The sequence below is a fragment of the Serinus canaria genome, chromosome 1A, assembly GCF_022539315.1.
Source record: "Serinus canaria isolate serCan28SL12 chromosome 1A, serCan2020, whole genome shotgun sequence".
Classification (NCBI taxonomy): Eukaryota; Metazoa; Chordata; class Aves; order Passeriformes; family Fringillidae; genus Serinus; species Serinus canaria.
In genome coordinates this window covers 46,094,709-46,121,981 of record NC_066314.1, presented here as the reverse complement: position 1 = coordinate 46,121,981, position 27,273 = coordinate 46,094,709, and the positions used below count along the sequence as shown (strand labels likewise).

General features: G+C 44.5%; 3 protein-coding genes across 11 annotated transcripts in view; 1 reads left to right on the top strand and 2 right to left on the bottom strand.

Moving 5' to 3' along the window:
• LOC103813632 (solute carrier family 23 member 1-like) overlaps positions 1-8,938 on the bottom strand; it is a 32,623-nt gene extending 23,685 nt beyond the window's left edge. For 2 of the 3 annotated variants that reach the window (XM_018910055.3, XM_009086963.4), the window contains exon 1: positions 8,845-8,919. Coding sequence is in view for 1 of the 3 variants with exons in the window: in XM_018910056.3 (XP_018765601.3) it covers positions 8,845-8,847 (3 nt within the window). In the remaining 2 variants the exon portion in view is untranslated. Of the gene's footprint in view, positions 1-8,844 lie in introns of all 3 variants that reach the window. The other variant, XM_018910056.3, reaches the window with a different exon arrangement.
• LOC115485213 (sushi domain-containing protein 3-like) lies at positions 1,921-10,528 on the top strand. Its single transcript, XM_050986542.1, is given in 5 exon segments — positions 1,921-3,593; positions 5,236-5,424; positions 6,447-6,586; positions 8,406-8,578; positions 8,872-10,528. Coding segments are annotated over 5 exon segments (876 nt in total). The 5' UTR covers positions 1,921-3,415; the 3' UTR covers positions 9,068-10,528.
• Positions 10,529-17,309: 6,781 nt separating this feature from the next.
• CNOT4 (CCR4-NOT transcription complex subunit 4) overlaps positions 17,310-27,273 on the bottom strand; it is a 76,948-nt gene continuing 66,984 nt past the window's right edge. For 4 of the 7 annotated variants that reach the window (XM_050986460.1, XM_009086626.4, XM_018910059.3 and 1 more), the window contains 2 exons: positions 19,537-19,749; positions 17,310-18,741 (listed from right to left, as the gene is read on the bottom strand). In XM_050986460.1, the coding sequence (XP_050842417.1) occupies positions 18,440-18,741; positions 19,537-19,749 (515 nt within the window). In that variant the 3' untranslated portion in view covers positions 17,310-18,439. The remainder of the gene's footprint in view (positions 18,742-19,536; positions 19,750-27,273) is intronic. The other 3 variants (XM_050986464.1, XM_050986463.1, XM_018910063.3) reach the window with 1 other exon arrangement.

Sequence of the window (27,273 nt, the reverse complement as noted above, 5' to 3'; positions counted from 1 at the left end):
GTGTCCAAAGGGAACTCAGGGATATGAAATAAAAGAGGCATGTCATGGAGACTTTGTGCAAAAAAACCCAACAAAACACGAAATACTGCAATCATCTTTATGAAGAACAGTTTGTTCTTCCACAGCTCTAGCCCTGGTTGGTTTGCATGAAGGATGGACTAGCAAGAGAACCAAGCAAGTGACTTGAAATTACTAATTTAGTTACAAAAATCCTCTATGTCCTGTCTGCAAAACCTTCTGCAAGCAAAGAGGATTACCCATGGTCACTGACTTGAAATTAGTACCTGTGTGTTCATTGAATCATAGATTAGTTTGAGTTGGAAGGGACCTTAAGTGTCACCTAGTTCCAAGCCCCCTGCCATGGACAGGGACGCCTTTCACTAGATCATGCTGCTTCAAACCCCATGCCTTGAACACCTCCTGGGACAGAGCATTCACAATTTCTCTGGGCATCCACAACTCCTCTGTAGTTCAGAATTCAGTAGTGGGAGTGTGGAAGAGGGACACTCTTGCAGAGGGAAGATTTAAAAGGTTCAAAGGGGCACAGGAGACGGTAGAGAGAAATGCCTTTGGTTCAGGAAAGCTTTACCCTCAGCCTATCCCCACCAGCCAGCAGGGAGATCTGAGTGCAAACACAAGAGACACTTGAGCCAGCTTTGAAAACCATCAGCTGAGCATTGCCTTGCAGGCTGCTGTGATGGAGGAGCAGCCCTGGAAGGAGATCACCCACGGGGAATATACAGCAAAGGTGGACAACCCCAGCCAAGGCTGTGGAGCTAAGAGAGCTGTAGCCTTATGGCCATGACAGCTTCCCCACTAGCTCCTCCTTCCTCTTAGCCTTCCTCACCAGCAAAGGACTGACCTGGGGCACGGACATGCTTCCTGAGCCCAGGGTGACTCCCTGCAGAACAGCCTGGTGCCCTGCTCTGGTGCCCAGCTCGATGCAGATGTCTGCCTCTGGAAAGCAGGAACTGGGAACAGCACTGAAATCCCCCTCCAGCAGGATATTGATTTTGTAATAATAAGCCTCTTTATCTCCCTCAGCCGCAGGCTAGCTCTTAAGAGCATTAGCAAAGGGTTAATCCACGTCATCTACTCAGCATTTTGAGCACAAGAGTGGTTATTGTGCCACGGGGGTTTTGCTGAGCCTGGTCACTCCCTGGCAAGCGTGACAAGCCGTACTGCTGCCCGCTCGGGCTGAAGGCTCTCGGCATGTGCTCGGCCCACAGCTGGAACACACCGGGACGCATCCAGCAGCCGGGAGGGCACTCTTCCCACTGCCCGCCAGCCATCGACACCTCGTAAGCCCCGGCAGGAGAAGGTGCACACATTCCAGGCTCAGGCTCAATAGAGAGAGAACTTCGGGGTCGGTCCTGTCCAGGCAGAGGTACTCCCAGAGCCCAGGGGGCTGCCCGCGCTGCAGCTTCCAGCGGCCAGGACACCACGGGGTTTGAGCCAGGGCATGCCCCAAGGCAGGCTCCTCTGTGACTGTCACACAGCCCAGCCTGCCTCAAAACTTTTACCTTTACTGCACGAACAAACAGCAAAATCCCTGCAGTCAGATGGAGAAAAGGGGGGAAAAAAGAAAAAACTAAAAACTCCCAAGAAATCAGAAATATTCACTGAGACAGGGAGGAATATACCTCCTTGGTCTGCTCTCCAGGGGGAGCCAAGGAAAGGTTACTGCTTAAGAAGGTTTAACCAGAAAAGTGAAGAAATTAAAGTAGTTTCTAAGCAAGATCATTATGAGTCATGGGAGGTTAAAACAGCTTTTCCTAAGAAATCAAATAAATCCCTTAGAGAGAAACCCAGAAATACCAGCCCAGCTAAAACAAAAAAAACCAAAACAAAAACAAAAACAAAAAAAAACAAAACAAAACAAACAAAAAAAAAGGACTGAGAGATGGATGATGTATGGACAAAGAGAGCAGGCTAAAGGTGTTCCCACATCCAAAATCTCATGGAGGTTACAAGAAACATCTCTGCAAGTGCAAGGAGGGCCAGAGTACTGCTGAACTACTCCAGGGGGGAGCAAGAGCAGGTCCCACCTGGGGAGGAAGGCAAGCAAGGTCCAGCCACTGCTTGGTCCCACAACTTCCTTCCACTCAGCAGATGCCCTCATCTACATCCCTGTGCTGGAATGGGATGTGACATGAGCTCGATTCTGTCTGACATTTTTCTTTCTCATTTATGCACTACAGTAAATCACATTAAGATGGTAAGGCCACTGCTGGGTTTTAGAAATAGAAGCTGCTCACACGTCCAAGGCAACATTCCCCCCTTCAGAACCCACTGGGGCAGCCATAGGCAGCCCAGACACTGGCTACAGCTAAAGGCCACAGATATAAAAAGAGAAATGAACAAAAACTGACCCATCTCCATGCAAAACTGTATTTGTGCCAATGCTATTAGTGAATAACAGCCTCTAACCCTTATACCTGCAGTAAGTCTCAGGACAGGCAAGGATGCAATACAGGAGAGGCAAAGGAGACCCACAGAGCCAGGGGAGCTCCAGGGGGTGCAAGGAGGGGAGAAAACAGGGGATGCTCCAAAAGTCACCCCAAAGTCCTGCTGGTCTCACAGCTGCTGTACTGGCTGCTGGGGAGAGCTGGCACAAAGGCATTGCCTGCTCCAAAACATCTGGCTCTCAAGCACTCAGGCAACATGGAGCATCTTTTCTCTTCAAGGGTGTACACAAGTGACCAGGCAGGTGGGCCAGGTAAGAGCAACACACATTCCAGGAGGCAAGAGCTGATTGCTACTACAGCCCCTCCACCTATAAAACATCACAGCCTGGAATGACAAGCAGAGAGATGCCAAGCAGAGAAAAAGAAAAGGAAAACCAGATTTCTCTGCAACTCCCATAGTAGCAAAGCCAGCGGAATTGCTGCTATGAAACCCTTTTGATTCCCATGGCTCATATTACACTCCACTGCTGCTGACAGAAAATCAGCCCTAGGTTCTGGCAGGAAAGAAAGGACACGCACAGGAGGGTCTGCAGCATAAGAGCCTCAGCAGTGAGCTCGAACATGGATTTGGAGGAGGAGGAGAAGGAGGTTCCTGATGTGCAGCTCCAGCACCTGGAGAGATGTCAACAGCCAGTCTCTGCAGACAGGGGCTGTAAAGGATGGATCCCAAGGGTTTGCTCTTTCTCATTCCCTTTCCCACACCTGTTTTCCTTCCTGGTGGGGCTCTGGAGGCGAGTGGCCAGAGCAGGGCTGGCAGTGCTAGGAGCAAGGACACAGGGCTTGTGCCGGCACAGAGGAGAGGCAAGCGCCGGGGGAAGAGCGGCTGCTAGCTTTGTTGCTCAGGGCTTAATGCACTAAGAGCCCAGCTGACTCCTGCTCAGACGCCAAGGGAAACCGCAGGCGCTCGGGGCGGCCAGGCACCCAGTGGTGCCGTGTTTCCCCAAACCATGACGGGACAAAGGCTCGGGAAATGCATCGTCCTCTGCCTGCTGCGCTGGAGCTGCCTGAGCTTTGCCTGGAGTGATGCTGCTGGGCCCGGGACCGCCTCACTCGGTGCAGGACACGTCAGAAAGGGGCTGCCCAGAGACGCTGCCAACGGGACCGACGTGCAGAGCAACATCTCAGGTATGAATTGAGCGATCTCCCGCCTCTCCCTCTGCAGGCTGCCTGGGGCCCCTCGGTGCAGGCACACAGGGGGAAGGGCGCAGGGACGCAGGGAGGAACGCATGATGGTGCTTCTCTCATCAGACACAGCGGCACTCCCACGGCATGCACAGGGGCCACAAGGCTTTGTGTGGTGGACACAGCAGCTTCTGTGATGTGGGAGAGATGTGTCGCACCAGAAGCAGTCAGGAGGCACAGGGAGGAAACTCAACAGTTAATGTTTTCCTTTGAGAGTAAAGTCCTCCTCCATGGTAACATCTATGCACATCACGATGGACCAGCTGAACACATCCCTATCCCTAGAGGTTGAGCTGCAACCCTTGGGAAGAAATGGAGATTTTTAAAAAAAAAACACAAATAATCTCCAGCTGCTGAGGGTGATTATTTTTCTTTAATCCACTTACCAGGGCAAAGCACACACCATTCCCCAATGAGTGAGATATGGCCTCAGGGCTGCTGTGCGGTGACCACCCACCTGGGGCTGGCAGCAGCTCAGAGAGCCCATGTCATACAAACCATGGTGACTATGGGCAAAGGCCATAACAACCAGTGCTGGACAATGTAATCATACAAGAGATCCAGTCCAAGCACTCAGCAGCCTCCCTGGCACTGCTGAATTAACACATACAGACATCTGTTAACAGCACTGCTGAAATTAGAGAAAGTCTGATCTTACTCAGCCTGATTTGTTTCTTATCAGCTCCACTGGACTAGAAGCCTACACCATCTCAGTAAAAGCAGTAAAAGCAGAGGGAAACCAGACCTTTCTCTCACATTAGCTTTTCTATTCCACTTGGAATTCCCCATAGAAGTTACCCCTAAGCTAGATAAAGCGCATTTCTACCTGCAGGTTTTAAGCTTAGTTAAACTAGAATTGATCAGAGTATTTTCCTTTAATTTAGGATATTGATACCCATGATACCTGCTACCACACCTTCTTGGCCTCATGGTAGAATATGTAGGTGGGGGGGTTGGCAAGCATATGGTCAGACTGCCATTCTTTTTGAAGCTTACCTAACTTTTGGCTCTCCCTAGGTATTAGTGCAATGCAAAAGAGATGGTCTAAGCAGGATAATTAAGTAGCTCTGAATAGCTGTGAGTTACAAACTAGTTAAAAAATTAAAGGCTGGGATGAAAAAAAAGCCTCTCTCTCTTTGGCAGAGAGTAATATTTCTTTGTTTTGAGTTTTAACCAACAATATTCTCCCAGACTATTGTGTTATTAAAAAAACATTCTCTTACTTTCTCTCCTAAAAATTGCTTTCTGCATACTCTCCCCAGCCTGCACCTTTCCAGTCTCACTTCTGCTGTTGAGTGGCTGCTCACACTGGAGAGTCTGCAACTCAAAAAAATTATTTTCCAGATAAAGCTGCTAGACTTTTTAATGTATTTCCTTTGGACTATGCAAAAAACACACACACACAAAAAACCAACCAAAAAAACCCCACCAAAACAACACCCAAACAAAAAACCAACCAACAAAAATGTCCCAGAGGCTTGCAGGTCCTGCAGGAGTGACACAGGGGCCTGGCAGCCCTTTCCACAGCATCACGATGGGGGGGCTTTGTCACAACCTAAGCTTAACACGTCCCCTTCTCCCCCAGTGCCATGCACCGCTCTCCCCCCGCCACGCTACGGATACTACTACGTGGACAGAGGCTCAGGCATCTCGCTGGGCTCGGTGCTCGTGTACTGGTGCCAGGAGGGATACCAGCTGGTGGGCAGCGAGAGGCTCGCCTGCCTCCGCCGGGACAGCACTTCATCCTGGAGCCACCCCCCGCCCCAGTGCCAGGGTAAGGAGCCCTCGGGCGGCACCCAGCCCTGCGCCCGCTCCCAAGGGCTCGGGGGGCGCTAACTCGGGTGGGGAGGGGCAATCCCCGGCTCTCACACGGGGCCCTCCTCGCTCTGACCAAGGCGGCGAGGGCAGCAGGAGGTGGGGTGACCCGGCCGCCCTGAACAGGGACAAGGCAGGTCTGGCTTGACCCAGTCGGTTGTGGCCAGCACCGCTCAAGTGCCTGCCCCAGCAGCAGCCCTGCAACAGTGTTTCAGGAGCTGCAGGAGCCAGGGGAGGGAATTCACCTGAGATCAGCTCAGCAGAAAACCAGACCCTCCCTCATTGTCAGCAGCTGCTGCTCAAGTCACCAGGCTGGGTCAAAACCTGGTACCGGCTGACACCCGACTCCTGGTGCCAGGCACAGAGAGCCCAGGGCACTGCCAAAAGCTTTCCCAGCAGGAGGGAAACTCACCTTCCCAGTAACCGGTACATGCTGAGCACGTGCCAGTTGCAAGGGACCCTCCTTAATACTTTTTGACTTATCTTTAACCATTTTAACTTTTTCCCCTTTTTGGCTGTTTTTTTTTCCCTTTTAATTTTTTCTTTTTTACATTTTTAAATCTTTTTTCCTTTTTAACTTTTCTCCCTTTAAAACTTTCCCCCCTTTTTAACTTTGCTACATTTATTTTTTTTCTAGTTTTCCTATATAATCTTTTTCCTTTCTATTTTTAGGGATTAATGCCTACTACCCTTATGCTTTATGCAAGGCACATCAAATGCTTTATATTTTCTGCCCCGTGTGATTATTTTATATTAATTATCTGAAAAAATATGAAAATATGTTAATATGGGATTTTTTCCCATCAACTTTCTGGTGTATTGAGCCAGCGTCGCATCACCCACGTTCACCACGAGGTTTTATAATAGTTATTATTAAATATTCTCTGGAACGTCACTTTGGGGTTACCTGCAAGGGGGACGGCGGCCGGGAGCAAGGGTGGGTCCCTCTGCCCGGCCCCGCTCACCGGCCCTTGCCCGCAGCCGCCGCGCAGCCCTCGGGCACCGGGTCCCGCATGGCGGTGGCCGCCTCGCTGCTGAGCGGAGCCGTCATCCTGGCACTGTCCGTCTCCTTCGCCGTGTGCTGCTGGCGGGACAGGGCGAGGAAGAGCCGCGGCGGGTGAGTATGGAGGTGGTGCGGGAGCGGTGCGGTGGGCTCGGCAGGAGCGAGGAGCAGCTGGAGTGTCGCTGCTGCCATCTGCTGAGACACGCGGGGTGCGCCCACTCGGGACACTTGAGACCCGCTTGTGCCCTTTCACAACCCTGCTCACACATCTGGAACTATCAAGCATAAAAAAAGTTAAACCACTGCTCCAAAGCCAAGGTACGCTTGACTGTGGAAGGGGCATCCATCAGTGGGGATGCTGCTGCTGCTGATTGCAGAGGGGGCTCCTGTTACATGCCTGAGGAATGGGATGCCCTACAGAGGGACCTGGACAAGCTCAAGAAGTGAGACCATGGAAACCTCATGAGGTTTAACAAGACCAAGTGCAAGGTGCAGCACCTGAGTCAGGGCAACCCCAGGTATCAACACAGGCTGGGCCATGAGCAGATGGAGAGCAGCCCTGTGAGAAGGACTTGGGGGTGCAGGTGGATGAGGGGCTGGACATCACCCAGCAATGGCACTCACAGCCCACAAAGCCAATTGTATTCTGGGCTGCATCCAAAGCAGGGTGAGGGAGGGGATTCTACCCCTCTGCTCTGCTCTGGTGAGACCCCACCTGCAGGGCTGCATCCAGCTCTGGGGTCCCTAAAGTAAGAAAGACATGGACCTGTGATTAAGGCCCAGAGGACGCCACAAAGATGATCAGAGGGGTGGAGCACTTCTATGAGAAAGGCTGTGAGAGTTGGCATTCAGGCAGCAGCAAAAGCTCCAGGAAGATCTTAGAGCAGCCTTGTAGTACTTGATGGGACCCTATAAGAAAGAGGGGTACAAGCTTTTTAACAGGGCCTGTTATGATAGAACAAGGGGGAATTATTTTAAAGTAAAAGGGGATTGGCTAAAGTTGAATATAAGGAAAATGGGTTTTATAATGAGGGTGGTAAAACACTGGAACGAGTTGCCCAGAGACGCTATAGATGCCCCATCCCTGAAAATATTCAAGGTCAGATTGGATGGAGCTCTGAGCAACCTGATCTAGTGGAAGGTGTCCCTGCTCAGTGCAGTGCGGTCACTTTAGAGGTCACTTCCAACCTAAATTGTTCGATGATTCCGTGAGCTTGGTGATCTACAAAAAGCTCCCCATTACCAGAGGAAGAAGGGAACAGACACTACGTGGAGGATGGTTAATAGGAATATCACTTTTCTGAGGCTAAGTTCAGTGCAACTGTCTGCACACAGCCCAGGGCTGGGGAGGGAAAGGAGGAGCACCCTTCTCTGGAAATAGCTGTGAGAAAAGCCATGGTGGGAAGCAGAACTGGGCAAACAGAGGTAGCAGGACCACATTCACAGAGAATCATCCCTGCAGCAGCACCGCCCAGTTTGCCCGGCACACACTACAGTCCAGCAAGGCCTCTTTTGTATCCTGGGCAAAGGATTACAGTAACAGGGACCATGCAGCCCAGGAATACACCTTAACCAAGAGCCTAACTCTATCCGAAGTGCACAAGGACGAGGAGGAAAAAAAACCCTGCAAGCAACAGAGGGCATCTCAGTCTTTCAACGGGCACCACCTGTAGAAAGACTGAGATGGAGTCTCCCCACAGGCTTGCTCTTCCCTAGGTGGTGCAACCTTTTTCTGCAGGGCTGAAACAGCGTCAGTCCTTTCCTCTGGGAACAGAGGAAGGGGGTAAAAATCATTGGGCGACAGCGTTGCCTTAGGATACAAACATGCCCGATCTTTTCCAGGGGTGTGGGCAAATAAAAGCCAGACCACAGAGCCCAAAGCAAGCACCTGCATGGGCATCTGTCTCTCCCCACCCGGCAGGCAGCAGCAGCAGCAGCAGCAGAGAAGGAAAGCCAGAGGAGGGAAGCGTGACCGCTCCACCGCCGCGAGGGGCAGGAATGCTTTTGGAAGACTCAAGCACTACCACCGGCGCGATTACCACCTCTCGGCCGTCTCCAGCTCGGTGTTCCCAGGGGCATTCGCAGGCTGCAATAACCTGGCTTTCCACAGGTACGCTTCAGCACCATCTCCTGCCGCTGCCCTCCCAAGCTCCTCGCACACAGGGACGAGCCGCTCCCAGGCTGCGCGGAGGCAGGAGCAGCCAGCTGTAGAAAAGCTCGCGTCCCTTGAGCAGTCAGTCCCCGACTTCACCCACCTAGCCCCCGAAAGCAGTGAAACCCTGGCACCAGCTCTTTTCCAAGCGGGAGGGAAGCCGGAGGCCCGGCGCTCCCTTTGCCCTGCCTCAGCATCACCTGGGCAGGCTGCAGGCTCCTTACCATGGCCTGTCCCGTTTGCCTTTCCAGCAGCCCAGCCCAGCGGCCGAAGGCGCCCGAGGGAAGATGGCGCAGTGAGGGCCCGGCCCTGCTGCGGCCCGGCCCCGCCCCGGGCAGCGGCCCGCCCGGCCAGCGGCCCCGCCACGGGCACGGCGCCCTGCTGCCCCTCGGCTGCCCCGGCCTGGAGGAACATAACCTCTTCAGCAAGCTCGGGAAGCCGGTTTGAGAGGTTAAATTGCCATCCCACTTCCTTTTTTGCCCCCTCTTTTAACGCTATTAACTCCTTGAGCTCAGGAAAGCATTTCAGAAGAGCCAATTACCGCACCTGGATTTTCAAATGGAGAAAACCTGACACTTCTTGCTGAAAGACAAAGAATAATAAAAGGATTATATTTTTTATTTAATCCTTTTATTTCCCTCCCCTGCCCAGCAGTGCACGTTTCAAATAGGAGTTACCAGGTTATAAACTTCTTAATTGATCATTGATCAAATCAAGTCTGAGCAGCCCCAGCTTAACCTAAAGTCCATGTATAGACTTCTAGGTTTTGAACATGAATGTGATTTCCTGTTTGGGGCTCTTAAAGGCTGAAAGTGTAAACAGTTACCAGGAACAAAGAATGAGTTTAGATATCTGGAAGCATTTACAATTAATTGCAGTTAAATATAGACAGAGACAAAGTTTATTTTTGTTGGCATTCAGAAGTCACCATATCCTCCCACTTCTATACGGACATTCTTCAACTTGGAAGATGTATTGACAAGAGTGCAAAGCTAGCCAGTCAAGGGGAAAATGTGAATTTATCTTTAACACAAAGAACCTAGCACATCTGAAAACAAACAAAACAACACCCCCTCCAAAAAAAAAAAAAAAAAAAAAAAAAAAGAAAGGAAAAAAAAAAAAAAAAAAAAAGCCCAACTCAAAATGCATCAAATCTCTTTGGGGTTTTTCATGCTTTCTCTCCAGCATTAGAAATTCTAATCACATGTATCAGGACCCATAGCAGGACTCAAAGAGCTAACCTAAGCACCATCAATTGCATTCAGAAAGCAATGACACCATATTTCTGTCCACTATATCCATCTCCTGGGTGGAAGTCCAGGGGCACGTTCCAGGAACATAATTAGTATCTCCTGGGTGGAAGTCCAGGGGCACGTTCCAGGAACATATTCAGTATCTCCTGGGTGGAAGTCCAGGGGCATGTCCCAGGAGCACATGCAGAGCCTGGCCAGGCAGCTCCAGGACACAGCTGTGCCTCTGCAGCGTGCCCAAGGCGCTCTGGGCAGCGGGGCTCGGTGGTACTGCGGCATCAGGTCTGCACAGAGACGCTCCGGGGATCTCGGAGGCGCTGCGGTGCTAGAGGAGGGGCTGGCAGCCCCAGAGCTGCTGCATGCATGCGGCTGGTAATAAGAACAAGCACCCCAGCATGCCCTGCTGGCTCAAGGATCCAACACGGGATGCTCATACAATCCTGCTACAAAGGCTGGGAGTTTTAGTCTGCCGACTTTGTTTCTGTCAACATTTGCATCACATTTCAAGGAAAGAAGCCTAAAAAAGATGCAAGGTAGCACTTTCTTGTGATAAGAGGAGGTTTCATAGTAGGTGTTGATACTGCTGCCACTTTTCCCTGGAATGAGGGCTAGGGACACTGGTTTTTGCTATTTCCAATAATAAAGGAATCTATTCCGATTTCACCTCTCATGTTTTTTTTTTTTCACATGACCAAGGTATGGGAAGTCTGGAAGCAGGTGGTAAAACTTTTACAGATCCCTGGAAAATGATGCTGACAGTGGCCATTTACCAAAAGTTGCACAAGGAAGAGAAATCTTTCCTTCTCTTAAGACAACTGATGCTTAGAAAGGACAGGGAAAACAAGACCTGCTCTGAGCTTCCCTTCAGCTCACAGCCTAACCCTACCTTGTCCTCCCTCTTCTTCCAGCCAAGTATAATGCACAGGGAGGGGAATAATCCTGTTCCAAAGTAAACTGTTCAAAAGAAAAATGGGATGGGAATGAGACTTTTCCTATCTATTTCTTTCTCTGTTCCTCTCCATTATTATGTTTTATTGAATCCAAAAAACCTCACTACAATCTTCTCTCTCTCCAAAGAGATTTTTGTTCCAAAAATACATTTGGGACTCAGTTTGTTCTTCCTTGGATCTGAGTGAGGCTTTAAAACCAAGTGTGATTTTCTATTTTTGCTACATAATATTAGAGATTGACACCTGCTTTCACTATAAACTGAAATGATGCACATTGCAGATATAAAAACCTTTTGCCAAACATGTCCAGAAAGTTGCTGATTTGTCAGCAACTTCACTTCACATGAAGTGTCATGACAAAAAGCTGGCATTTTCAATAAAAAACTGACACAGTAGTTTTTTGTACAGAAAAAATTGTCAACTTGAATCAAGCATTTTATACAGTTGGTATTTAAAAAATTATTTACTTGACAAAATTGAAAAGTTTCTTTGGAGTAACATTTTCCTGACTCTTTTTTTTTAATGCATGTATGCAAACTCAGCTTCCTAACAAAACTCTTTGGACCCAAATCATTGTCTTAGCCAAATTTCTCCAGCAAGGAAGAGCACACAGCCAGGTCTTCTTCAAAAGTCATCTGAAGCAGCAGGAGAACCAAGAGAAGAAATATGGGTTAAGGGCAGGAAGGTCAGCTCTACTACGAGTTTCCCTATCTAGCCTTTAATCTTTGCCTCAGCTCCTTGGAGCAGTGCAGCAAGAGCTGAGAAAAGCCACACTCAGCTTCAACTCAGGAAGGCACCATCAGTGAGGCAACAAGAAGCACAGTTAGTATTTATTTACCAAATGAGGAGGGAGGAGGAAGGCAACCATATAGAAGCTTTAAGTAATTTGTAAACTGGAAGAAGCCAACCTCTTAGGCTTTAATCCCATGCATTCTTGCCATGTTACACAGAGGTTCCTGTTGGAGCCAGCATCCACTGAACCACATATATCACCTTTTTTAAAAAGGTAAATTAAATGCATTCAATATCCTGCAGAGAACTGGACCTTGGAACTAAAGGAAACCATCTGAAGTGGGATGGAGATAGCTGCAAGGCCAGCTGATTGCCCATTCTGTCCCAGGCAAACCTCACAAGAGGTAGCTTTCTGCTGAGTGTCTGAACAAACCACTCCCAGTTGGTTCTTTTTTTAAACAGGATTTTAAGCATCAGACTCCACACTGTAAACCTCAGCCTGCATGCTTATCTCCAAAGAGCTGAACGAGTTTTGGTCTCAACTTTAAATTCTCCAGTGAAGGCTGGTGTACCAGCCTCTTGTGACTGTTTAGCACTGGCAGAAGAGATCTCTGGAGATCTGGCCAAGATTAATGCTGGGGCCGGTAACATCCAAATGCTAAAGGTATGAAATTGTAAAAACACACTCATTGTGAGCCTGAAAACAATGGCCACCTTCTGGCAGTACAAGCTTTCTAGAGTAACATTTTAGGTGCTGGTAGGAAGAGGAAAGAGCTGAGCAAGTCTCATTCTCTCTCCATGCACCTCAAATACAAACATTATTGTCAAAGTTTTAAGTCTCAGGACTGAGAAAAAGAAATAGCAGTCTAGCAAGATTTCACAGGAGACAACAACAGTAAATATGTGATGCTTGTATCCCACTGAAAGATTCACCTGCCTTGCAGGAGATGGAACCTCCTGATCATCAGATGTCAGGCAGATCACTCTCCCACAGATTTCAGACTAAAAAGGACTTTTCTGTACTGTTTTTCTCTGCAGTGATACCACCTCTGTTCAAATGACTTCGACACCTAAGTCACTGCATCAGACCACCCTAGACCAGACTTTTCATCAGCAAAGCCAGTAACAAATCTGCAGCTGGCAGGTCACCCAACTCACCTCAAAACTTCACAATGCAGCAATTCAGAGTGCCACAAGTCACTCCAGCTCCCTGAATTTGTATGGCAACAACTTCATATGGCCATTTCCATCTGAATTTGCCATCAATTTTTCATCAATTTGCTGCAGTATGTCTTGGGCAAAGGCACAGCCCAGAAATTAGGGAAGGTGAACACCTCACTCATTAACAATACTCTTGCATGTAGATCATAGCATCCTGAGGCTATGCCTTTTCTTATACTGCAACCCAAAGCTATGATGATAGTTCACCTTTTTACTCTTTAGAAGCTTTGTTTATGGTCTCAACTATTAAGAGAACTCAAGACCTCCTTCCTACTGCTGCCCAGAATCAAAAGACAAAAACTTTCCCAACAATACTAAGAGTGGTAAGATAAAAAGCAATTCTTTAATGAAAGCTTTTGGGTGCATAGATATGGCTATATATGCACCCAATACAAAGGATTACTACCATTTTTATAAGTGCAATTACTCAGTATATCTAGCAGGTACATCCAATAGGAGATCAGTTGCCCCAGTAACCTACCCTTAGGTCACCCCCTTGGAGTTGGTCCAGGGGTTTCTTTACCCTATTTATTGTTATGTCTCAGGTTCTGATGGAAAACAAGACATCCTTGTCAGAAATTCTCTTTTTAAGAATAAAACTAAACGGAATTTCAAGAATGTGTTAGAAAGGTTTAGCTTATTGTTCTAAAACATGAGGGCAGGAAAAGTACTGTAAACCATACAACTGTATCTTAAAAATCTAAAAAGCCACAAATATACAAAAAAGCTAAGGCATGGATATCATTTGAACATCCCAAAGAAGGAAAAAATTGCTGAGATTTGGGCAAAGAGGTAGGAGCACAAGCTCTTACATCTGCATTCAGCTTGAACAGATGACCCTACACCAGTGAAGTGGAATGCACATCCACAGCTGGCCATGCAGCCACATCCTACTGGAGGTGTAATGCAGCAACCACTCAAAGCACAGCTTCATGCCAAACACCACTTTACAGTACATGCTCTGGCCACACTGAGAACTCCAGCTGGACTGGAGGAGAGGTCATCCCCCTCAAGACGTTACAAGTACCTACAAGCCCTTCAGGGTGGGCCGGTGACAACCCCAGTCCCCCAACCCTTCTGCCACCTCTCAGCTTCTTGACACACCTCAGTTCTGAGCAGTGAGTTTTTATCTCAGCACAACAGCTTTCCCCAGAGGGAATTAGTCCCAGGCAATGCTACTCCTGCTGTGCACTGGATTTCTTTGTGCTAGAGACCAACACCAGTGCCAAGCTCCTTTGCAACTAAGGCAACTTCCACACGTTCTGAGGAGAGGGATGAACAATAAGCACCCAGGAGCCACAAGCTTTTAAAGCATATTTTTCGAAACTCCTTTGCAAGCATAAGGATGGAAACGGATGCATGACCATTTCCCTCCCACCAGAAGAAAAAAAAGCCAGAAATCTCTACAGCAGCATGACAACTCTACCAAACTATAAAAAACTCCAAACTAAATCAGAACCAGCAAAACCACAAAGCTAAAACCATCCCCCGTTTTCCCTAAAATCCAACGTCTTCAATGTTTATGATTATATGAGCATCTAAGGGGAAAAAATCTTACTGGACAACAGATTCTCTGATGGAGGAAAAGAAAAACAAAAGTTGAGTTCAGGAAATCCTCAAACAGGGACAAGGCAGGTCTGGCTTGACCCAGTCGGTTGTGGCAAGCACCGCTCAAGTGCCTGCCCCAGCAGCAGCCCTGCAACAGTGTTTCAGGAGCTGCAGGAGCCAGGGGAGGGAATTCACCTGAGATCAGCTCAGCAGAGAACCAGACCCTCCCCCATTGCCAGCAGCTGCTGCTCAAGTCACCAGGCTGGGTCAAAAGCTGGAACCAGCTGACACCCGACTCCTGGTGCCAGGCACAGGGAGACCAGGGCGCTGCCAAAAGCTTTCCCAGCAGGAGGGAAAATGAACTTCACAGTACATGCTGAACACGTGCCAGTTGCAAGTGGCCCTCCTTTTTAACTTTTCGTTTTTCAACATCTTTACTTTTTTCCCTTTTTAGCTGTTTTCTTTCTCCTTTTAAGTTTTATTTTCTATTTTAATTGTGATTAAAACAAGTCTTTCAAGACACTGCATTTACAATGCACTGCTGACGCTTGATTTCCAACTAGGCAATGAAAGTTTTAAAAGGAAAAAGAATTAGTGCAATAGCTCTTCACCTCAGCCAGAAGGTGACATTATATTCCTTGCTGTGTCTAGAAAAAACATAATTCCCTTGTTCAGTATTAAAAAGATGGGGGGGAGGAAGCCAGGAACCCTTACTATCAATCCAGCACTGCTCACCCTCAAATTACCACACATGAATTGTAAATTTGTTAAAAATGCTTCGTATACCAACATATCCATGGCCAACAATCCCCTTCCTTCCCTCAACACACACTCATACACATTTTGGAAGAGAAGTCTGGCCCATCTTTTACCTTCTCCAGATATTATCTACCAAATGTGCTGCCAGTCCTGCATCACCAGCCTTTCAGTCAAGGGCTGTTCTTTGCTTAACACATTAAAGAGCTGCAAGTACCCATACAAGACAAGAAACAACAGACCATAAACTAAAACAATTAAAGTCATGTTCTCTTTTCAATAAATGTTCCTGTACAGAATTTCATGTCATAGGAAAACTCCATCAATTCATTAAAAAAAAAATAACCAAAACCACACCAAAGATAAACCTCCAACAAAACAAAAACTCACCTTCCTCCCCCTTACCAATAAACGCAAAACTTCAGGAGAAAAAACCAGGTGAGCTCCACACAGTTGAACAGAGTGTGACACCAGGTTGGTTCCCAACTGAGGGGATGCAGAGTCCACATCAGACAGTACACAAGAATAGACTAAATGGGACAAAAGCTGCAGCCATCAGCACATATCAGTCTGATCAGTGATACACCTTACTGTAATGCCTTGATGTTACCACCATACTTGATGTTACCCACCAAGAAGTTTTTCTTGGGAAAGCAGCATCATAAGGAGAAGAAGCCATTGTAGTTGCAAAGCTTTTCCTGAAGGCTAAGGGTCTGTTGGTGGGCTGATCACACCAGCTGCTGCATGGCAGCAGGGAGTAAGCACCTCCCAAGCAGCTAAAGCCTGGTTTCCAGAGGCAGCAGACCATGGGCACAGCACTGCCACAGCACCTCCTAAACTGCAACAAAGGGACAAGTAAAAACCTGAAGAAGGCAGCAGCTTCAGGAATTGCTGTGGTACATCGAAAGCAGTTGGAGCTGCTTTAGGAGCCTTGCTAATTTTCAGGGTCAGAAAGGGCACCCTTCTAAAACAAAATGTTAAAGGTGGAAAAATGCCTACCAACTATGGAAGGAGACACAAAAAAAATCCAAACCAAAGATCATTTATATCTTCACCAACACCTCCAGCACAGTTCCTGCTGGGCTGCACCCCCAGTTCAGGGGCACCAGTAGGCACTGCCATAGATGAGGCCATTCCAGCCTGCAGCATTTCTCTCTCCACCACCAGCAGTTACAGGAGATGACTGGGTGACAAAAACATAGTTTACTTTTGGGGGAGCACTGGCATCAAAGGGTGTGCACATTCCCCCATGTACCCACTAGGTACATGACTCATCTGCAGCAATGCTGACAGTTCAGAAAGAGCACATACAGGCGTATAATACAGAGTAATAAATACAGCACTAAAATGGCAATGCAAGTGAGAGACAAGCAACAGCATGTAGTCACCAAGTGCTGCTTTGTGTTAACAGGACATTTAGAAAAACACTGTGCAGATTCAAGACTTTGCTCCTCTGTCCAGAGGCTGATTCAGCATTTGTTCCCACTTCCTGACAGGCCAGTTCCTCACCCCACCCCATCCCCATTTAGGATTCACAGTTCATCAGTGGAAATTCCCTTCCTTGCCCCTGCCAGTAGCCAACATTTTCAGAAGGCTGCCAGCCTGAACTGTACAGCTCACACCAGGTGAGAGATCCTTCTGCACAGGCATCTTGAGAATTTCAGGCTCTCTGCCACCCTCGTAAGCTACATCAATCAGCAGCCCAACCACACGGCTGCAGGTTTTAATTATGTCTGCTTGCAAGTGTAAAAGCTTACGGGAGGCTTTCTGTCCATTAAGTGCTCTTCATCCCCTGTTGTGCAGTGACAGTATTTTACACCTTTATGCAAGGCTGTTAACGAACACAGGGAGTTGTAATAAATTCTCTGCCATATCTTCAGGCATATTATTGCATGCTATCTACCCCGAGTGCCACAGCATTTAATTCAGAAAATATAAACAAGATTTTCATGCTGCAGATTTAAAAGGATACTACCAATAACAGTTAGAGACTGACTGTCTTGAGCTATTGCCATGAGTAAAGACAACAGAATCCCTTAAAAAGATTTAAAGTGTTAAGCTTTTTCTACCCTTCAATACAGAAGTTACCATACAAAGCAGTATTTCCAATGATAAAGTAGTTCTGGTTTAGATGAATAAGAAGAAAACACCAAACATGCAATGGCATACACTTTTTACCAGATGCAGTAATTAAAAATCCTAGGTTAAAAAAACCAGAAAGCAAACATGAAGTCATCATCAAGTTTTCTGTTTTATTTAAGATTTTAGTTTTAATTCTGAAGAAAGAGGTACATTTCCTTGGTTTTAGTTTTAGCGTCAGGTTATAACCATGTTTATTTATCTGTTTCTTTTTTCCTGTCTTTTCAATACTGCACAAACGTCCAGAAACTACAGGGTTAAGTAAAAGCTGCAGGCAGAGGAGGTCAGAGGTTGCTCCTGATGGTGATCATGTGGCCCCAATGCAGTGCTATCCCAGAGTGCCCTAATCAGGTGAGTCTTTTTAAAAAAAAAAAAAAAAAGAGAGACTGACAGAGGAGACAGAAAGACTGAAGTAAATATCACTCGTGTTTCAGCTGCTTATAATTATATTACGTATACACTAGGTATTAAATCTGTGAATACTTTCAAAACATTAAAGTTTACTTGAAATCTAAAGCCAAAATTAAAGAAAAATCTTCTTCTCCCCTCTTTAAACCACTCTAGCAACATGCCAGTTACTCATAGCTATAAGTGTTTTGTCTTTCAACACACTTCATGTCAAACTCTGACTGATGCAATAAAATCCCCTGCTCTTAAAAAAAAAAAAAAAACAAAACAAACCACCAACCAAAAAAACAACCAACCCCAACATAGCATTTTCCCTGTGTAGTGCCACACTGAATGCAAAATAAATGCTGGGCCACTGCTTGCCCCACATGTTCAGTAACTTCATTTAAATTAAATATCTTTTTTACGTTCTTGCATTTGATTCTGCATTGCACTTTTCCCCCCTACTGCAGATTGACACTTTTCCACTAGGCAGAAATACTCATGTGCAAAAGACATAAGACAGTAATATTCTCCTTAAGCATTGAAACTGCATTTTGATTTCTCTCTCTTTTTTTTTTTTTCTTAGAATGGTTAGAAAGTATTTCAAACAGTGTATTTCAAACACCGTTTCTGCAGAAACTTAACAAAAAGAATGGTCATGACCCTGTGATGGCATTGCATTTGGGGGGGAAGTTTGATCAGGAACTGGATTCTTCAGAAAGAAAGATATGACAGGGAACAGTAGGTGGGCGTGGGGAGGAGTCAGGGTGGGACACTTCCTGCATTTCTAACGTTTTGGGTCTTATTTTTCTTTTTTTCTTTTTCTTCCTCTCCTAATGACGATCCAGCGCTGAGCTCTGTAGTAGGTCTGTGGGGGTTTTACTGGGGGGTCTGAAGGCTGTCTGGAAGCCTGGAGGTGGGGAATGGAAGCTGGTGGGGTTTGAAGGAGGAGAGTAGGGATTCCAACTGGCTCTGTGCAGAGGGATCTGTGTGCCGAAGGGGTTACTGTGATGCGTCTGTGATGGCGCTGCACTGGGGCCGTCCACCTCTGTGAGGGCCTGAAGAGATTTTAGCCAATGTGGAGGATTGTCATCTTGAAGAGTGTCTAAACTGTTTCCTGTGGAGGCTGGGATACCTAAGAAAAGAAGAAAAAAACAAGGATACAGTCAAGTGAGAGGAGAAGCAATAAATTGACCACGAAGGAGGTCAACTTAACCTAGCAAAAAGCAACAATGAAAAAACATGATTAGTTTGTACAGAAAATGCATTTTACATTATTATGTATAGTTACCCTGCCCGCAAAAACATTTAACATTAAATCAAGATAGGAGAAAGTTCACCCTCAGATCACTTCTTCAGAAAACACACATTTTTCTATCAAACATTCTGCTCAAGAACTGCCTCCTTGTCAACATGACCTTACCACACCAAGCTGCCAGTACACTCATGCTTCACCTTTTATTCTGCCTACTTGACTCATGCTTCAGCCTCTCTAACAGGGAGACACAACCAGACAGCCTTATAAAAGAGAGCTTTATAAACAAGTGGAGTATGTCCCTTTTTAAATAACCAAGTCCAGCGATTGCCTCCAGTGCCTCAGGACCAGCGACGCACATACCGGACATGCCATCCAGCAGAAGGGACACCTTCTAGATTGACCCTACTGGAAAGCACAGATCCACCTGACTGCCTGCAAAGGTCCTGGGCATGCATTGCAAAGGCCTAAGTGACGCTCTGTTACACCTAGAGGTTCCACAAAAATTCCTGGACCCTTGAGGTTTTGTGGATGGAAGCTGGAAGAGACCACCGCATACTGACTTTTTCTCTTTTTCTTTTTCTTTTTTTTTTTTTTTTCCAGATGTAAATCAGTTTGTGCCAAATACCCATTGGATGGTTTGCCAGTGGAGCTGAAGGAGTGAGAAACGGTTACCTGTGATGATTGCGGGGTCCATCCAGCTGCCAGGGCTGTCCCAATTCAGGCTGTCGGTGGTGGCAGTGTTGGACGTTGGTACACTGTGGTTGGCGTTGGAGGGGGAAGAAGCATTGGGCAGTCCACCAAAGTTGATGTTAATGTTCGGTAGAAGTGCCCTTAGCCCGTCCTGCCATTCCTTCATATTTAAACTCTCTACAGAACTGCTGTTGTCTGGGAGATTTACCAACAAAAAAAATGAAAGATAAAAAAATAAAAAGCTGAAGTTAGAAACAGATGTCCTTCTTTGGTGGGGTATGGGATTTTGCTTTTACTTTTTAAGCTAAGCATTTAATACTTTCCCTGTTCAAAACCTAGGGTCAGTGTTTCCATGATCGATGAATTACTCACAGGGACTGGCAGGATTTAAGCAAAGTGTAAGGGAATGGGAGAAAGATGTAACTCCTCCCCCAAGATGTATTTCCCCATTTTGATTCAGAGACTCAAATAATCAAGGACACAGTGGCTCTCCCTCTATTACTAACAGGGGAAAATCTACCGGGTACTTGATGAGAATACCTCTGCTGCAATTTGGCTGCTTTATTGATGGGCAGCAGGCTCAAAAGGGTGACGTGTACCAAAATGAAGAAAGGCTAGGTAGGGCTTTGCAATAGAAACGGAACGTGAGAAACCAGGGAGGCTGAGGAAAATCACAGATGTCTTTTGTTTTGTTACAGCTTGCTCATTCACAGCCCTAGAGATGTTCTTCCGAAGGAAATGGTAATGAAGTTGGAGGGAGCGAAATTTCCTCTTGCAGTTGAAGAACAGTAGTGAAAACTCTTTAAAGACCTTTCAGAATAATTTCTGACACAGCAGTATCCTCAAGACTTTGGTAATAAGCAAACCAGCCAGACACCAAAGCAGCCAAGTCTCAACTACTTGCCTGAACATTTCAAGACATATCGATAAAGGACAACAGGATAAGGTGGCTATTAGCACTACAACAAATGATCCCTCAACACAAAAACCACACCAGGCTATCTAGAACAGACTATCTGGTTCTGTGATCCATCTCCCACTGTAAGTATCTCAAAGCAGGACAAACCAGACATGAGCACTCCAGTATTTATTATCCAATACAGCAAGTCATACATGATAGCTTGTGGTCAGCTATATTTGGAAAGGAAGTGTTAGGCAGTATGTTGGCACATGTGTGTCTTTTTGACAAATATCTAGAATAAAAATTTTTTCTTCTTCAAACATCTCTGCCTGTCCTGTCTGAAGAAAGGACCTTGATCTCAATTAGAACTGTTATAAAGAGGTACTTTGATAATACAGTGACTTCATCAACAAAAGAACAGATTTAAGTCTTCCTGGAAAATTAGAGGATATCACTAACTCACAACCTTACTTTGGAGAGCAAAGAAAGCAGTCTCAATTCCTATCAAAACCTGCCCTAGCAGTTTTTGTAAAGCTGAATGTTCAGAAAAATGTGATATCTTGAGCAATTACCTTTTTGTAACTAGAGGGGGAGAAAAAAACCCCAAAACCAAACAAGAAAACTACCTGAAATCTTGTCCTTTCACTGCTCCTCCTTTTTCCTTTGCAATTATAATATACAAAATAAATGCTTTTAAAGAATTCAGAGCCACATGCTTTTCATCAAAACCTACAATCCTGAGATTAAAAATAATAAATCAAAGTTTTAGAAAGTATTAGTAGAAAATGTCCTCAAGAGATATTGTTCACAACCCTCTAGAAGATCAACAAGCCCATTTGAGACAAGTTCTAAATTAACTTTTTGAACAAAAGTAGCCAGCTCACAGAAATAACTGCAACAAATTCTGCATTGCACGCCATTAGTTTCCACTTTTTTTTCCTCACTGTTGCTTCAAAAAGCTTGTGTAAAGAAACACAGCTCTGTTTAATTATTTACTTCTACTGCAATGCAAAAAGCACACAAAAATGCTTCCTGGGTCTGTGCATGAGCAAACATATTCATCTCAACACCTGTGAGCTGGGGATCTGCAAGGGTCTCAGTCACCAACTTTACTAACCCTCAACACGCCCTCAAAGCTCTTGTGCAAGAAAATGAACCTGTAGTAAACTACCTGCAACATGTCATCGAGGGAGACTAAGACAAAGTCTGCAGGATGTTATAAGGAACAGGATAGGAAAATTAGTGTCACAGGGCAGGCATTAGGTCTCCTTGGGCTGAGAAAATATGTATGTTTTTGTCATGTTATTCTTCATGTAAAAAAGACATAATACAGCACATATAAGGGTCAAGACAGCTAGCAAGTGTTTAGACACAAGACTCTCACGAAATGGAACAGGCTGGCACTTTGTGGTGAGGAAACACTGCTGTCTGAGGCAGGCAGAGTGCACCACTGCCGAGTACCCTCTCTAACACAAAACAACAGGAAATAATAAACTGAGGAAGACTGTTCTTTACCTCAACTGTCTGAACAAAATTTACTTGGATTCACAGAAGTCAAGAGATGAAAGGCCTAAAAGGATTCAGTACCTACCAAAACGGTGTTGTTTGTTAGCTATAAGAAAGTCAGTATGATAAAATCTTGTGCTCCTAGGTATAAAAGTGACAAAATAGAGAATTACAAAAAATTTATTGTCTTTCCCAAACAGGTGTGTTTGTGAGGCTGCAAGGCCAGCTGGACAAAAACATTGGCCCCTGACACAAAAAAAACCCCAAGCACCTCTTTGCTGAATTCTGGCACATCTTAAACAGCCTAAGTGAAAATGCTAACCCACCCCAGAGAAGGGAAGTTACTTCTGCCAACTAAAGGAAAACCATTTCTTCAGAAATCATTACTCATCCATCAGTTGGTTTATTCTTCCTGTTAAAAATGTCTATGCTTCATGATGAAGCTAGGACCATAGTTAAAAGCGAGAAAAAGCTAGCTCTCAGTTAATACAGATGTATTTAAAAGGGCATTTGCATTTTATCTTTCCCTACTTCTAAAGTTAACTGGTTGGAAGAAGTAATTTTCTGACTATTAGCAGACTTTACAGTTGGACATTGCAACTTAGGGGTGTGAGAACCAATACAACAGTTTCTCTCTCTCAAGGAGTAAAAATTCTGTCTCCTTCCATAGGCTAACCTTAAAAGGCTTAAAGCAGCATGCCCACTGACAGTGGGAAAACACAGAAGAAAACAAGGTAAAACCCAGATGACTGTAAAGAAAGTGCTTTCTATACTAAGCTAAATATGAGATTGCTCCCCTCATGCCCTTTGTCTCCCAGCATAGAGAATAACCTTGTGAAGAATCACTGAAAGCAGAACTATTTACATAAAAAACATTTTCAAACCCACAGCCTGCACTCTGGTCTTCCCTCAATGTACATTTCATAATCCTGTCTGGTCCAGTGGAAACTTGTGTTTACAGGGGTGAACAGATCCACACTTCTAGCACTGAAATTTTCCTGTGTCTGAGGTGGCATGTTAACGTGAAATAAAAGCACTTGTATGTAAAATTTGCAAAGTCAATCACTGTCTTAGAACAAGAAAAGGAAAGGAAAAAAAAAAGCTTCATCACAAATGCAACTTGTCCTTCCATTCTAAATAAAAAACCATGTGAGAAACCATTTAAGAAAAATAATACATTCAGAGAAGGCTGAACATGAAATTGTATAAAACTAATCACTTAACGAATTTCTAAATAAAATCATTGCCCCATTATCACATCCTACCAGACAGTCAAGTTTTACCTCATTCTCTACCTGCACTGCTTTAACCCTCTTTCTTCAAATCAGGCAAAGCAGTGTGTATTTGGGGGAGAGGCCATGAAGAGGATTAATGGCCAAGCCAGAATACTGTTCTATTGCACATAATCAGTACTTTTGAAGATGTTTGCACGAGTGTCTGCTGCACTGATATGGGCTGTTCTGTGACTTCCAAAATTCTGACAATGACACCGCAATGAAGACCCAAAGGTGTTTCAAATTTGGCTGTGCCACTTTGGTGACACTGATGCACTCAATCTTTTATATTGATGGGATAGCAGAATTTGCAGTTTTCTTGGTGCGAGACAAGCCCACTAAAATGAATATTCTACAGTGACTAGACCATTTCAAGTCATTGTCCCAGTTCTGATACAAGCCTATGGTAAAATCCAAAGCAAAATTCACCCAGTACATGCTTAAATAAATACAACCAATAGGAAAGATCACAAGACTGTTACATTATGGGTAAAGCAAGAGCATTTCTTTGCTCTACCTAATTTATATTCCAAGCCTATTTTCATGCTAATTGAGTAAAAACATTAAATACCTTCACTCCAAGTCCTAAATATTCTAGTCCCACTGAAAAGCAAACAGTTCTGCAAATCTTGGTCGCAATTATTTATTTTTAAAGATGCCATCAGTATGTCATATGTGTGACCAAGGCACATAGTGTGTCAACTACAGAAAAGAGTCAAATAAGCAAAATAAAATCAGAGGAAATCATGATATGAGAGAAAAATCAACTTCTGGCCTATGTCACATACCTGACTGCAAAGAATGGCAACAAAAGAAGCAAAGAGACTACCAAGGTGTATTCAGTAATAGAATAGCTATTTCAACAACCTGCCTGTAAAATGGCCTTGGGAAATCTGCAAAGACACTGTACAATAAATTCTGAAGCCAAAGAAAAATGAGAGAAAAACAAGAACAGGAAGGATTACCAGGAGTCCACCAAGTCTTTCAACTCAATTAGAAACAAATGGGGCCACCAGAGAAGCATACCCTTTCAAGTGACATCTCTGGTCCCAGTCTCTGCCTTGTGCTACCATGTTCAGAGAGGCAAGTGCTTTCCCTGAAACAGCCTATTGCCCTATTCTGGGAAGTGACTGGGGCTTCTCTATTTTGATCTCAAAATAACTTTCCACTGTTTTTCTGTTTTGAAATAGTTGTCCAGCCTTTGAGGGGGAACTGAGAAAGACAGGACAATTTACCACACCCAAAAAAGAAATTATGACCATCACACTACATAAACTCAAAAGCTTTCCATTCAAAGGTTGTATATTTAAACATCAACAAAACACTTATGATAAGAACTATAGCTGTTTCACTTCAGTATGAGCAATAAGCTTGTTTGCTCATGAAATTTTATTAATCACAAATAAAATCCCATTTAAACATCTATGACCTCAAGGATTTCTCTCTCAGCTTCATTGACTCTGTATCTATGACTCCTAGAAATCCTACAACAGTTAAACCAAACAATGACCTTTCATCCATTTACAGAGACCTGAGAATGTACTGGCAGATTAGAGAAGATGGAAACTGTCCACATTTAAACAGCAGTGCAGCCCATCAGGAATACAAGCAGCCACTTCATCATATTAGAGAGACATAAAGAGAGAGGAGCACTAGAAGGTAAAGCTGTTTGCAGTAAACCTTTAAAAGCTTCACAAACATTGGCTATACACAGGAAACAAATTGACAATTGACAAAACCCAGATTTTTAAGTGTCATTTCAGAGTGTGAATTTCAAGTGAAAGTCTTGCAGTCATGAGCTCTAAGAGCTGGGGAAACAAAAGATGCACATGTATCTACAATTTGTGTACATACACACACCTACAAAATTGGCTTTGGTAGACAAGAGACACCAGTCTCACCTCAGCTTTAAAATACTGCAGATAAAGCACATTTTACCTCAATTCCATATTGATTTCCATGGTTATAGTAATTCCACTCAATTTAAAAGCCAGCCACGTAAACAGAAGCACACTATTCTTCAATGTCAAATAAATCCAACTGCAACTTAACTTGCCAGTTAGCCAAACTATCAAGTAAAATATACTAATTCTAAAGTATACACTTAAAGGGGGAAAATGAGATATTCTAAATGATTTTTGATGATGATCTGACAATACAACTTGTGAGCTTTCTGTGACTATGTAAATGTTATGAGTCAGACAATGTCGTTTATTTTCAGAGGAAATTCCTTCTACAATGTTAGTATGGGGACAGTAAAAAGACTCATATTTGCTTGCATGTACAGTGTCAATTTTATTATGCTTGAGAAAAGCTGTGTAACATCAAGTATTCTGGAGAGTTCTTGTGATTGACTTGCACTTACCACAGCTCAAGAGACCAAACCATAATTATAGCAGCCAGCGACCCAATTTTCATCTATAAGCAAATTTTAAATTGAGATTCCAGGTTGCTTTGAAAAACATGATTGACTTCCTACAAAATGTTTCCAGAGCATCCCACATTTTTTATCACTGACTCCATACGAAAATAGGTTTTGGTGTTGATAATCTTTAATATTACCATAAATCTAAACTAAGTGCACAAAGACTTAAGATATTGAAACAAATGAAATAGATACTTTTACCCTACACACAGAACAGTTTGATTTAAAAGCTCAGAAAGCATGTAATTCCATTCATCTGAGAAATAAAGTTCATTTTAACCTAACCCACTTCCTCTCACATCATGCATCAGAGTTCAATCTCACCAGGTAACCCTGTTTGTCAATAGAACAAACTCTGACTTCAAAAGAAAAGCCCACGTGTACAAATATACTTGTGGGTACACAGATAGATACATGCGTAAATAAAACCAAAATATTTGAAATCTGCCCTATGGGCAATGCAGTAACTAGAAACTGCAAAGAAAAAAACTGAGATCTTCAAAGTTATAGTAACAATTATCAAGAGCCTATCGTGATAAGAGATTCTGGAATATCCAACCAATTAACCAACCCTCTGACTTCAGACTGTGAGACCAGCATTAGCACAATGAAAGCATACTCTGACAAATGATAAACTCATTTTTAATCTTCCCACATCTGCAAACAATTAAGGCTGATATATATTTGTAGATTTCAATAATTCTGTGGGAAAATTAGATAAACTGCAAGAAAGCCAAGTTTTCACCTTCCATGACATGAAATTCCTTCTGATTACTAGCTGCTGTCTTCTTATAGAAGTGACCTATTTTTTAAATAGATTTTTTAAAGTAATTCCTCTGAGGACAATATGAAGTTCAAATGAAGCTGTGTAGAAGAAACCAAGAGATGGGAAAAATTTTTTTTTTTTCCCCCTCAAATGTGATTTGGCAGTACTGGGAGGAGAAACACTATTTGCAAAACTGCTCTTTCAGTTGCTGCTATTCCTTCAGGATTCATTTATGCCTCCTCCCCCAATACAATTTTTAAAAAGATTACATTGGCTCTCTCAGTTGTTTTTCAAGTTGAAGCACTTAGAAAAAGTTCATGCAGAAAGCCGTTGAATTATTTGTACTTTTTGCTGAAATGCACCAGTCATTACTGGTATTTTGTTAAATGGACTTAGAAAGAGCCAAAGTTTCAGGTCTATGCCAAGGCACAGCCTTTTGTTCGACACTGAGATGGCAGTGCCGAGTGCACTTACTTTCCAGTCTTTAAAAGGAAAATTCCATGTTTTTAACATCACTAAGGCAGTTGCACCTTTTAACTCATGCTATTGACCTAATGCATATTTTGAAGTGACTTCAGAAAAGCATCTAAGAGAACACAGCATCCCAAGGCTAAGCATCTGCCTGCTGGAGGAAGGAGACACCTAAGACAACAGCCTCTTACACTACTGCAGGGCCATCCCGATATCTTACCGTTACCTGTGAAAGGAAACAGCCTTTCTATGTTTTGGTGAACCAGTACTAAAAAAATGCAGTCTTCCATCCCTAAGACCCAGGCAAAAGCAAACATCTAGTGTAGCTGAAGCTCCTTTGATGACACTACTACAGACAAAGAGAGTCAGGAAATAT